Source organism: Penaeus japonicus, unplaced genomic scaffold (assembly GCF_977035675.1).
Source record: "Penaeus japonicus unplaced genomic scaffold, GWHDUDI00000001_assembly GWHDUDI00000026, whole genome shotgun sequence".
Lineage (NCBI taxonomy): Eukaryota > Metazoa > Arthropoda > Malacostraca > Decapoda > Penaeidae > Penaeus > Penaeus japonicus.
Window position 1 is genome coordinate 15,158,190 of NW_028234428.1, and position 12,741 is coordinate 15,170,930.

Below are 12,741 nucleotides of genomic sequence, written 5' to 3' on the forward strand. Positions count from 1 at the left end.
GTGTGTGTGTGTGTGTGTGTGTGTGTGTGTGTGTGTGTGTGTGTGTGAGAGAGAGAGAGAGAGAGAGAGAGAGAGAGAGAGAGAGAGAGTGAGTGAGTGAGAGAGAGAGAGAGAGAGAGAGAGAGAGAGAGAGAGAGAGAGAGAGAGAGAGAGAGAGAGAGAAAGAGAGAGAGAGATAGAGAGAAGATAAAATTGAGGAAGGAATCATATGAAAAGTACACGTTTTACTCTTTATTAGTTGAACTTCATCAGTTATAACAAACAATGTACAATTTATAAAATTAGAAAAATACACAAATACACAGATTCGCTACATTTCTCCGTGTATATGCACAATGATCACTTTAATACACGTGCCCGACCGGGCCAAAAGGATTCATTTCTCCCGAAACACATATTTTGACACTTCATTAATAATTCTGAACTTCATATGAACCTTTTCATTCATGCGTGCTTCACAATGAATCCCATTAATAATTCTGAACTTCATATGAACCTTTTCATTCGTGCGTGCTTCACAATGAATCCCATTAATAATTCTGAACTTCATATGAATCTTTTCATTCAAGCGTTCTTCACAACGAATCCCTTTAATAATTCTGAACCTCATATGAACCTATTCATTCATGCGTTCTTCACAACGAATCCCAAACTCATGCTCTCCACCGTCTTCATGGTCTTCGGCAGACACGCCGCCGAGGCCTCGAGCATGGCCCTCACCTCCTGGAGGAATGACCTGCTGCAGGGGAGGATGTGGACGTTCACGTCGTCGACCCAGCTTCCGGTGAGGTCGTCCTCGCCTCTCTTGAAGAGGTAAAGGAGCTTGATGGCATATACCCTTCTGAGGCTGACCTCTGAAGTGTCGCCTTGGTCAACTCGAGGTCGCTTCTCGGAAGGGAAGGCCTCGTCGCCGCCGAGATCGCCCGCTTCATTTGCTGCACTGTATTTCCTGTCGGAGGATCCTGTGAGAGAGAGTCCCTCGGGGAGGAGGAGTTTTTGATGGGTGTTCATTGTCACCAGATACAGGAACTCGGGCTCTGTCGCGGCTTCATCCTCATGTGACACCTTCAACACAAGACGGCAGTTCACGCCAAAGTTGTCTTTGTCGATGTTATGAATTAAGGACAAAAGGATTCCACTAACATCCTTGCCGAAAAGGATCTGTTTGTCCTCACTTCTCACCCACATTAAGCTGTGCGTCCATAACTTCAACCCAGACTGCTTACTACGAACACCTAGAGATGACTGACAGCCACAACATCTCAGTTCACAGTTGTTGTTCTTTGGGGAGACACAATCCAATGCCATATCTTTATGAATTAGAAAATGGAGTTCAGAATAGAAGCAATCGTCAATCGCAGGTTGCAGTGACGAGGGTTTGAGTTTCTCTCCTTCACTGCCGTGGAGGTGACAGAACCATCCCTCTGAGGCCTGGTCCCAGTCCACTGACGGTAAGGGTAAGACTCTCCTGAATCTGACTTTACTCAGCAAGACCCTACGACACTGCTTACACTGGGCCGTCACTGGGGAATCTTTCGGGATCTCACTGAAGGCCGGCGAACAGTCCGAAAAGGCAGGTCCGACATTACTTAAAAGATCTGCACTTAGTGTACTGAGAAGAGATGTCTTTTCATCTAACTGTGCTCTGGCGGTGACATGGCCGTCATCTTGGGTGACTTTGCTAACAGTTCCCGGAACTAAAGACGTACCTTTTGGGAACTTGAGGATCAGGTCCTCTCCATTCCTCACCTTGATGACGCACATATATTTATCAGCGGTAATTTCTTGACAAGGACTTTTATCAGTAGGGAGTGTTATATAAAGGTTACAAGCCTGAATATTTGGAAGTACCTCCACCAATACCTGCGTCATTATGGCTCTCTAATATCTGTCGGAGTAATAAAAATATACCAATCACTGATCAGGTTACTGAAGCATGAATTTATTCTACACTATTTCGATGTGTACAGCTTATCTCATGACATGGCCATTGTCAATGTGACAAAAAACAATTGATATGATGTACATGGCTACAAACTCGAGTTGGCAATCTAAGGTAAAGGCAATTAGAAGTTAGAAAACAAAATTGCAATTAACAGCACCAATTAATGGATGCTGAAATGTCACATGGATGACCAGCATTATATCATTTTTTTATTATTAGCTAAGGCTAATTGCGTGAAGTGTCAGGGCATCTGAATAAAATATCATGTAAACTTGTTCAATTAAACAAGCTTGCTTCATAATTTAGCACTACTGAAATGTATTCAGCATGACTAAAGATAGAACTCAAAAGAGTTCAAAAGTTAATACTTGCTTTCAGCAAACATATATATGTATGGCAATCTTAATAAATATGAATACTTTTGAATCATAAAAAAGAGAGCTTTCAAGTTCAAAAAGAGTATTTTGTTTTTTCTTTTAATTACAACACACAAGTCGTCTATGCTACAATTTGTGCATATGCCTATTCGACTTTCCATTCTCATATTAAGGGATCAATCCATTCTGAACAATTGCGGATTTTTAGATTTTTCATACTTTTAAGCGCATTTTCCTTACGTGAATGTTGGTTGGAGGAGAGTGATAAATGCAATGCACTTAAAATAAAACTACCAGATATTAGATTTCTTTCAACATACAGTATTAACAGTAAGCAAATACCATTGTTGACAGAAACAGCATATATCAATTACTTTACGTTGCACATCATCAAGTTCTTAAAATTTACTTTAAAAACAAGCATGCCACCGGTTTACCCTTAGCCTACGTCTGCTATTTAGAATATTACAATTCACAATAAACTCACATCACAAAAAAAATATACACACAGTTTATGCATTCATCAAGGCATATTACACGAATAAAATAACAAAAAACACAAATTCAAAGCGAATACTCAGCACATTTCATTGGAAAAAATACAAGGAAATTACGTACCAGTGTGTTTCGGCAAGTGTATGTGAACGAAGTTTGGTTTTGTTTGTAAATATGATTATGCATTCGATATTAAAATTTATTGTTCTTTATGTTAGATAAGTGAAAATAGAATTTGCGAATTATATAGTGAGTGTTTTGGTATCAAATATATTTGTTTTAATTTTTAGTTACTTTATCCAAATGATGGTAGATTTCTCAGATCGAATAATTACTTCAAATATATTCATCATTCTAAATCTGCAAACATACTTCATACATATATTTTTTTCCCAACAGATCAGAGATATGCACTCCAAAGAAATAAAGATACGCATTTTCAAAAATAAAATTTATTCAACTAGATACAAACGCTGTCTTCCCTTTGTTCACATCCTCTAAAAAGGAACTCATCCGGTTAGTTGAAATATCTAACTTTATTTCCTTTTTATGTCGTTTTTACGGATTGTTTGAGATTAAATAGTTGATTGAAAGATATTCAAGATAAAGGTGATGATAGGAAAGGCAATATAAACGTTGTGAATCCGTTCTAAAGTTGCGTAATAGGAGTATTTACATTCGGCCTGGTAACAATTATTCTTCAGACTTATTAATAAACACGAAAAACTTATTTTTTAAAGAAGAACTATTACAGAATTAAGTGTGGAATGATAGTGGATTTCCTAGGTACACTAGTTATTTTAGAGATAAAAGATAATGGGAATAATGATTAGAAAATAAACGCTGGGTATGAAGTATACTGTGAAATAACTTGTAGAATAAATATATAGAAATATATAGTATAAGGAATATGTTTTATGATATGAGAAAATATGCACATGACTGTTGATTTTATTATTGGTTGTATGAAAGTTAATGATTATAGACTTGGAAATTTAAAAGAATTATATTAATATTACTTATCATAAGTATAGAACATTCATCTCAAAGAGAGAAAGTTGTTTTACTGTTTATTTAATTTTTTTTGGTTTGTTTTTTCTTATTTTGTAAAGTTTAAGCTGTATATAAGTGTTACTGTATTATATATGACAGGTAATTTGTTAAGAGCATTGTATTTTCTCCTGTTTTTATGGCATTTTCCAATATCATTCTTGAACTCTGCTTTTTGCTAACATATTGTATTTGAAATTGAGTTCATGGAGTTATGAATTGTGATGTCCTTATATATGAGTATATATCTGTATTGAGTTGGTGGCCAAGTATGCACAAAACACAGGAGCCTCAAATTTTAATTGAAGGGATGACTATATTGTGGGCATTTTTTAAATTCATGGGAAATTTTGATATTATGATCTGTGACACATATTAATTGACATTATTATTAGTTATTCTTAAGCTTTGACTCTTTTTCAATTATTCTTTTTCTTCTATTTCTTTGGACAATTTATCAGTTGCAGTATAAAGATTTTTTCACATTGAAGTTATATAGGAAAGTACAATATGCCTTTTTCATTTTACATAAAAGATATTGCTGTGTTGACTGAGATAAATAATGACAGAAAAATAATGATGATAATAAGTGGAAGTGATTTTGTGAAAAAAAATCCTGAAATACTTATAGATAGACAAAAATACTAATAGACAAAATTTCAAAGGTGAGGGAATAATGTTGATATTATTATATTTGACTAATGCAGAAAAGTGCAAGAGACCTGACTGCCGAGGTGCATATAGCGCATTAGGATAAAAGCAACATGATCTTGAAGAACCTCGTTCGTAAAAGCCATGGTGAGAGCTGTTCCTGATTCTGCAATTTTTTTTTTTTTTTTTTTTTTTAAATTTGATAACCACATTAACAAATGCCAGGGGATTTATTTATTTTATTTTATTTTATTTATTTATTTTTATTATTATTATTTTTTTTTTTTTGAGAATTGTGTATTCTGGTAGTGTTTGTAGGGCAAGTCAGCCTTTGCATCTGATTGTGGGAAAGGTATGACTAACTCTCTATGTTGGCTGCCTTAACGAGGTCAGGGAAAGCTTGCTGTGACTAAGACTCTGACATAATCCTGATTTTATAGCCTTTGGGAGTAAATAATTGCAACGGAATTGAAATCTAATATTAATATTTTGAATTGTCTGTCTTGACCCATTCCTTCATCGAAGCACTGAGGATCTTGATATGATGGAGTTAATTCATATCCAGGCTTTCTTGGTTTTCCTCTTTCCCATAACTTTTTTGGGGGGGGGCTTAGATAATAATAGATTTCCTTTGGATTGTAATGTTAATGTGGTTCCCCCCATGTTTATTAGAAGAGTGGATCAGCATATTTTCCTATCATTTGAATTTAATCTATTTGAAAAAAATATCCATTTCCCATTTTTTCTTTTTCCTTTTTTTCATGATACATTGTATTATAGATAGAAGTAAAAGTGATGTGGCCATCTTAATTATAATTAAGAAATTACTTAGCTTGATCATGAGGCCTATATCCAGTGATGAAAATCAAGGTTGGCAAAGAAATTCGTAGGTTTTGATTGAATTAGAATGATTAGAGTGTTTTACCCAAGTAAGAGAATGTTGAAAGACTAGAAGGTTGGTAGATTATACTTAATTAACCTTACACAACTAGACGAACCATTGGACTAATACCTTGGAAGCTAAATGGATTTATGAAGCTTCAGAGATTGTGCATTTGTAGTATAGAAAAGGCATTTATATGTATTGTATAACTCTTGGTATTATGAGAGCATTGCTTTAACTTTGAGTTCATCTTTGTTACCATTATGGATTTACTAAGAACAACTAAAAGATTGTACTAATGTGTGGACATAATATTTGTGCTTAGTTGTTTTATTCTTGATGAAAGCATTTTAGAACTGAGACTAATGATTAAACAACAAATTCATTTATGTATATGTTCTTATATCTCCTTACTCTAAGAAATTATCATAAAAATTAGAGATCATTAAAGATAAAGGATAAATAGATAAGTTTAGAATAAAGACCAAGATATCAGTAGATAAAAAAAAAAAATACAACCTTTTGAAAATATATAAATATTCAAAGAATCCTCCAAAGGACAGATAATAATAGGTCCTTACAAATATTTCAGTCCTCGATCGAAATAAACCTTTTCCTCCCCCGACGCAGGTATGGCTGTGGTGGAGGCAGTAGAGGGACTGGCAGGAAAGTTCCGCGGGAGTATGGTAGGAGCTCTGATGGGGGACTGTCTGGGGGCACCCTTTGAGGGGGAATCAAGGGCCTCGCGCTCCGTCCTCAACTCGTACTTCAGGAGGTTGGCAGATCCTGCGCTCAGAGGTGAGTATATTGCATGCAGCTTGTGAGAGTTCAGATGTGATGTTGTTTGAGGTCCGGGCTGCTTTGAATCTTTTTACTTTTTACTTTTTTTTTTCTCTCTCTCTCTTTTTATTTTTTTTTTTTTTTAACCATCATTGTTTTTGTTAAGATTTTGATTATTTTCTTATTCTCATTATTGTTATTGCTGTTATTATTGTTATGTTTTGATGTTATTGTAGGCTATTACTAAATGTTAGATATTTGATGCTTGGTCTGTATATGATGATATTTATTATTATCCAATATTATTGTCTTATGTCTTTTATTTAAATTAAAGCTTTGATTAAGTCATTATGCTGAGAGCTGTATTAAGTATTATATGTCCTTCTATTAGTTTCCAAGTGTGTGTATAAGTCCTTAGATTTCAAAAATTTGCTTACAAAGAAAATTGCACGTAAAGAGTAGTTCCATGTCGTTTTCTGACAAACTAAATTATCTGTTGCAGTTCCCTACAAAATATATACAGACGACACAGCCATGACGAGATGTGTTGCTCAGTCCCTGATAGACGAAAAGGGTTACTGTGCGACAGACATGGCTAAAAAGTGAGTCTTGTTGGTTTCATTATTTTATTAATGCATATTTTTTTTATCTTTAATTGGTATATCATAATGAATTATTTAGATGTTCTTTTACTACATTGGTAACATTTTAAAGCCAAGGATGATTAGTGCCACACCATTCCATTCCCATGATTATCAATAGTATCGGATTATATTTCCTTCTGAACTTTCTCTCAAGACACATCGTATATTTTACTGTCCAAAGACTCTCCCCGCCTCACGAGCCTTATTCCGTCCACAAAGGTTCGTGAAGGAGTATTACAGCGAGCCCAAGAGAGGCTACGGGGCCAACGTGACTGACGTCTTCGCTGCTCTCCGCGCCACGAAGTTCCAGGATGTCCACGCACCGGCTGGGATCCAGTTCGGTGGTCGAGGCTCCTATGGGAACGGAGGTGAGGAGCTTTGGGGTCCAGAGGGGAGAGGGTGGGGAGGATTGATGCAATCTTTGCCTTTGTTGGTGTTTGTAGAGGGTTGTATTAAGGTTATTGTTATTTTACTGATATTATTATTAGTATTATTGTTATTGTTATTATTATAATTATTATTATTATTGTTATTATTATTATTATTATTGTTATTATTATTATTATTATTATTATTGTTATTATTATTGTTATTATTATTATTACTGATATTGTAAATATTATTGACATTACTATTATCATTATTTATTGTTGTCAGTATTATTATTATTATCATTATAATTGATATTACTATTATTATTATTAGTAGTAGTAATAAATTAGTTCTAGTATCAGTATCATCTTTATTCCCATTGTTATTATAGAACAGAACTATTCTGTCATCTTCATATTTTTTTCCTTTTGTGTGAATGGATTTTTTTTTTTCTAGTCAACTCAATTATTCAATTATTGTCCAGTACAAATAAAAATGAATCTATCATTTCTATTCCATGTTCTTCATTGATGTCAGATTTTTTAAAATCAATGAAAGAGGGAGGCAACCACCTAAGATTTTATCCCCCGTCCACAGCTGCCATGAGGGTCGCCCCGGTTGCTCTTTTCTGTTATGATTCCACCGACGAAGAGATGGTTCACATTGCGAAAGATTCCTCGCTTCTGACCCATGCCAACAGGCTTGGTTACAATGGGGCCGTGTTGCAGGTACAAACTCAGTACAGATTGTAATGCATGGATGTTTTTGTTTGCGTCTGGGACTTGTTATCCGTGGAGTGTTTAAGACGAATGGAACCAATTTTGTTCATTGTTTCTGGAGTAAAATTAGACTTGTATTAATTGCTACAGTAAATTATTTTCTTATTCTAACCTTTTTTGCATGATATTCTGCTTCTTCTATTAAGGTTTTGCTCATAATTGAAGCATTTGATTTCATCCCATAGCAGTATGTAATAGATGTAGCAGTAGTGGTTAACAGAAAAAAGCCAAAGTTTAGAATTTTGGGAATTTTTTATTTGATTAGAATTTCTGGATTTTTTTTATTTGATAAAAACAAACCTGCAGTTATGTTTAAACTATTAACTAACCAATTAGGTTATATGGCTTACCCTCTCATGGCCAATAATACTTTGCCTTGACTTGTCCATACTTTGTTCATCATTACTGCTGCTTGAATCATTTGCTTTGTAGGGGCTCTTCCCGTGATAAGTATTGGATGTGATTCAAAAAATGCTTTCCCATCGTATGGAGTATGTCATAGTTATCAGGTAACATGATAGGAAATGATGAAAAAAGTGCCTTTTATAGTGCTTCTTCATATACACAGCAGAAATCATTTCTTAACGTGGAAGAGAAATACCAGAATGCTAACATGTGTCCAAATACAAAATGAAATGCAACTGCAATAAAACAGGAATGGTGACGTATCCATTATAACTACAGTAGACGTGGAGGCATTAGACGATAAACAAAACCAAAACCAATTTCATTATCTGAGGAGAAGTCTTGTCATACTCAAAATATCGCAATATATCATTCCTCTCCTTGTGATTTTGTGTTTCGTCTCACGTCTGAACTTATGTCATGCATCAGAAGCTTCAGAATATTCCCTATTATCCAGTTTTATGATTTATATGTGGTTTCAATGATTCAACTTTTGTCAACAGTGTCTGGCTGTCCATGAAGCGCTCCACACTCCGCTCAACAAACTAGATGCTGTGAAATTTGTGGAGTCTCTCATTACCAAAATGAAGACTGTGGAAAAGCCGAGTGAAGATGAGTGCGTGTTGGATTGCTTTCTTGTGTTTTCTCTATGTACATGATTTTAAGTCTTAAGTTTCTTGCTTGATATAGGGGAAGGAAATGTCATTTAGTCTATTGTTGTTTTTCTTTGTGAAATGATTTTATATTTGATCTTTTAGTTCTCATTGTTAGTTTTTACATTTTCCTCGCTCTTTCACATTTTTTGTCAGTCCATTTTTAACCAATTGACAATAAACATGTATATCATTTATTCATAAATTAAGGATTACTACTAGACCAGTGGTTCTTCAATTTTTCAGCCCCGATACCCCAAAGTTGAACTCATAGTCAACCTGATAACCCCTCTCCAATATTAGCCTCCTACTGCCAACTTTAATTCTTAACTTCCTATAGAAATAGAAAACAGGATGGCTATGAACAAACAGCTGAATTCTATGGACTCTTTTTATTTCTATTTTCAGTATATAAATGAATAAAGTATAATTCTTAGACAAAATATTTCCTCACCATAGATTGTGTTCCAGGATGCCTTTTTGGATCCCCTCATGAACAGGTTTCGATACCTCCTGGGGGTATCGGGGCAATAAGAATACCTGCACTAGACATACCAACTAAACATACAAGCATCATTAACCCATTCATGCCGGGGCCATTCCGGCTTTGTGCGGTCACAATACCGGGGTTCTCGAACGCATAACCTAACGGCTAGAGATTCTCGGACGCACAAGCCGCGAGTCTGGGCTGCCTGCTTGCTCTACCCGAGTGGCTTCCCCTCATAGCTCGTCCCGGGCGTCTGACACGAAAACCACAATACGTGCTATCACGTCAACCGGCTCCAATGGGTTAAGAAATAACTTCGTATCTCTAACAAGGAAGCAATTGTGGCAAATCCTTTTTTCCATCTCCACAGCATCCTAGATGAGGGAGAGGACCCTTACGTGTACGTCAAGCGGCTGGAGAAACTGTTGGAGCTGATGGAGCAAGGCGACTCGGTGACTCCCAGCCAGGTGGAGGGGACGCTTGGGGTCTACATCTCTGCCCACATGTCGGTACCTACTGCTATTTACTCGTTCATCAGAGCCAGGGACCCCATAACCAATATTGAGGTGAGAGAGGAGGATTACTGTTGGTCTGGACTTGGTATATTTGAATTTTTGGGAACGTGAGAAGTTTACACGTGACATAAGGTTACAGGTTTATGAGTTGAGTTAATTTTGTGCTGAACATACAACCAGAAACTTAACTCATTCGTGCTGGTTGACTTGCTATCACATTTAGTGGTTTTAGTGGGTCAGACGCCTGAGACAAGATGTTTAGTTAAGGCTGGTGCACTGGGTGTTAGGGTGTACAGCACTCGCTCGTGGCTAGTGCGGCTGAGAATCCCAAGGCGTTAGGCTTATGCGCTAGAATATCCCGGCATTTTGACCATTTAGAGCAGAAATAGCCCCGTCGTGAATGGGTTAAAAGTTCTATGTTAGGCATGTCTTATGGGGTGTGATAGTTTTCATACTGCATATTTCATTTTGTTGAAATGACAAGCTATTTATTCCTTCAGTTGTGTAACTATGGCATCATACCATATGCTAATTAGTGTTGCAGGGTTATTATACTATATACTGACTTGTATATTATACCATAAGTCTAGAAAATGATAGAAAACTCAGATCATATGAGTTGATGGAAGGGTTGATGTCAGTTTGATCAATGAACAATATACCAATATTCAGCATCAGAGCAACAGTTTTGTAAGTTACCTACCATTATTGCCAAGTTCATGTGAAACTGAATGCAGCATCTTTACTCGTAATATTTCCCTGTCCTTTCTAGTGTGACAATGCCTTCCTGAGAACCATCCACTATGCCATCAGTCTTGGTGGAGACACGGACACCATAGCATCGATGGCTGGAAGTATTGCAGGTGAAACTTGACTTGATATTTTGTTTATGTTATATTGGTGAATTTATATTGGAAAAAGGGTGAGGCAGGGAATTTTGTAGGAGGTTAGAAATACCTCTCTTGTTATATAGAATTATGCATTATGTCTAATGTCTACATTTCCTTGCAGGTGCATACTACGGCTTCTCAGAAATCCCGGAGAGTTTCCACAGGCACTGCGAAGCCCTTTCGGATGCCATAGAACAGGGCGACCAGCTGTTCAAGATAAGGAAAGCCAAGTCGACAGAGACGTGAATGTTCGGTAGCCAGAGTTACCTTTAGTATTACCCACTTCACAGTTTTAGAGTGACATTCAAATTGCAAGGTAATTTCGTTACCGGGACCTCCCACAATTGACAGTGGGAAGGGGATTAATCGACAGGTCGTCTCCCACACGTATTGGAAAATGGGGCCGTCAGTTAGGTAGTGTGTAATTGTGATTGATGTGTCTTATAAGGGGATTGCTAGAGGCATGGTGCTGCACACTACAAATGAGGCGTAACTGATTTTTCTGTATTTATATATTTTTTCATATCGAGGAAGGGAGAAGGAAATGCGTTCAAGATTATTATTGTATATACAAGTGAATGTTTAACGCAGATATTGTCTTTTGTGTATGTTATATCTGGCTATACAGTAGGACGTGTATTTGGACAGAAATTGTTTTCATTGTTGAGATTGTGACCTTTTTTTTTTTTTTCAAAATTACTGTACTTTCATTTTGTGATTTATGCAAGTTGGGCTTCATTGGGTTTATTTCTGACACATACTTTGTAAAAGCTGTTTTAACAAAGTTTGAAAAGGGATTATTCAAATATAGTTTACCCAAGTGTATTGATGTTTTGTAATTATTTTTTTATAAAGATAGTTTCCTTTTGCACAAACAGAATCCAATGTAACAAATACAGAAAAGGTGCAAATGAGAATAAATAACTTGATATATATTGATGTTGTACCTTAATCAGAATATATAATTCCAATGTAGATGTAACGTCAAAACCTGTCATTGCGATTCATACCATCCTTGCAATGGCTTTTCACATTTTACAGATTCCAAACGTCTTTGGAATGCGAGTACAAAGTTGTGGAGTTCAAAGACTGTGCAGTCTGTTTTGCAATGGATTAGTCACAGTATTGCATTCTCACAATACCTGTGCTGTGGATTCTCAGATCCACGTAGTACTCACGTTTGTCGCATATCAGGACTAGACGTAATGATGGCCAAGTTCGTAAGTTTAGAAAAGTATATGATGAAAACGCCACTGATTAGCCAAGGCATTTCTCTATGTATGTTACAAATTACATTCCTAGAACTTATGAACTTGTCTTTAGTTCTTGTTTTGTAAAATAGTTTCAAATCATAACAGAGCTCAGTAAGTACCTGCTTTTGAAGGGAAATTTATTTGTGTCGTAAATTAAAAACAAATCTAACGAGGAATTTGACAATCGTTGTACCATTTGTCTTTTGATATGAAGCGATTATTGTTCATGGTAATAATAAATGCCAGGAAAAATGTACAAATTGTTCTTGTGGGAACTTTTATTCTGCATTTGAAGTCTTAAAATCTTTGCAATGTCATCAGATTTTGTTTCTTGTTTTGTTTGAAAGAAATAGTTCAGCTTTTTGTCTAGTCTCACTTTTATATACAATTTATTAGACGGTAATCAACCAAAGTATTTTTATATTGCGTTTGAATACAGATTAGATTCATTCTGGTAGGAAACTTCAAAGCACCCTGCACTTTGAATTCTTTTTGTAATTGTAATGCAAAGACAATGTGAAGTTATGTACATATCCCAATTCAATTAAAAAATCCAAACTTC

The 12,741-nt window shown here is 35.9% G+C and overlaps 2 protein-coding genes across 4 annotated transcripts; one reads left to right on the forward strand and one right to left on the reverse strand.

The window, feature by feature from the left end:
* Window positions 1-220: 220 nt before the first annotated feature.
* On the reverse strand, window positions 221-2,976 carry LOC122248460 (E3 ubiquitin-protein ligase E3D). Of its 2 annotated transcripts, XR_015192288.1 has the most exons (3): window positions 2,941-2,976; window positions 497-1,888; window positions 221-436 (listed from the first exon to the last, which is right to left on the reverse strand). XR_015192288.1 is itself a non-coding variant. In XM_043008474.2 (2 exons), exon 2 carries the CDS (start codon window positions 1,870-1,872, stop codon window positions 625-627), a length of 1,248 nt encoding a protein of 415 aa, XP_042864408.2. In that variant the 5' UTR covers window positions 1,873-1,888; window positions 2,941-2,976; the 3' UTR covers window positions 221-624. The 2 variants fall into 2 exon arrangements, 1 of the variants encoding a protein (XP_042864408.2); XM_043008474.2 differs by having other exon boundaries at window positions 221-1,888.
* A 323-nt stretch (window positions 2,977-3,299) lies between these two features.
* Window positions 3,300-12,741, forward strand: LOC122248458 (ADP-ribosylhydrolase ARH3). Of its 2 annotated transcripts, XM_043008472.2 has the most exons (10): window positions 3,303-3,333; window positions 4,575-4,665; window positions 6,032-6,199; window positions 6,684-6,783; window positions 7,045-7,193; window positions 7,795-7,925; window positions 8,885-8,997; window positions 9,892-10,087; window positions 10,809-10,899; window positions 11,048-12,741. In XM_043008472.2, the coding sequence occupies exons 2-10, from the start codon at window positions 4,632-4,634 to the stop codon at window positions 11,170-11,172; spliced, it is 1,107 nt and encodes a 368-aa protein (XP_042864406.2). In that variant the 5' UTR covers window positions 3,303-3,333; window positions 4,575-4,631; the 3' UTR covers window positions 11,173-12,741. The 2 variants fall into 2 exon arrangements, with proteins under 2 accessions (XP_042864407.2, XP_042864406.2); XM_043008473.2 differs by lacking the exon at window positions 4,575-4,665 and having other exon boundaries at window positions 3,300-3,333.

Coding starts and splice junctions, on each gene's coding strand:
- LOC122248460 (XM_043008474.2), bottom strand. CDS start 1,872: ATGACGCAGGTATTGGTGGAGGTACTTCCAAATATTCAGGCTTGTAAC.
- LOC122248458 (XM_043008472.2), top strand. CDS start 4,632: ATGATCTTGAAGAACCTCGTTCGTAAAAGCCATG. Junction 4,666..6,031: donor CCTCGTTCGTAAAAGCCATG/GTGAGAGCTGTT, acceptor CCCCCGACGCAG/GTATGGCTGTGGTGGAGGCA. Junction 8,998..9,891: donor GAAAAGCCGAGTGAAGATGA/GTGCGTGTTGGA, acceptor CCATCTCCACAG/CATCCTAGATGAGGGAGAGG.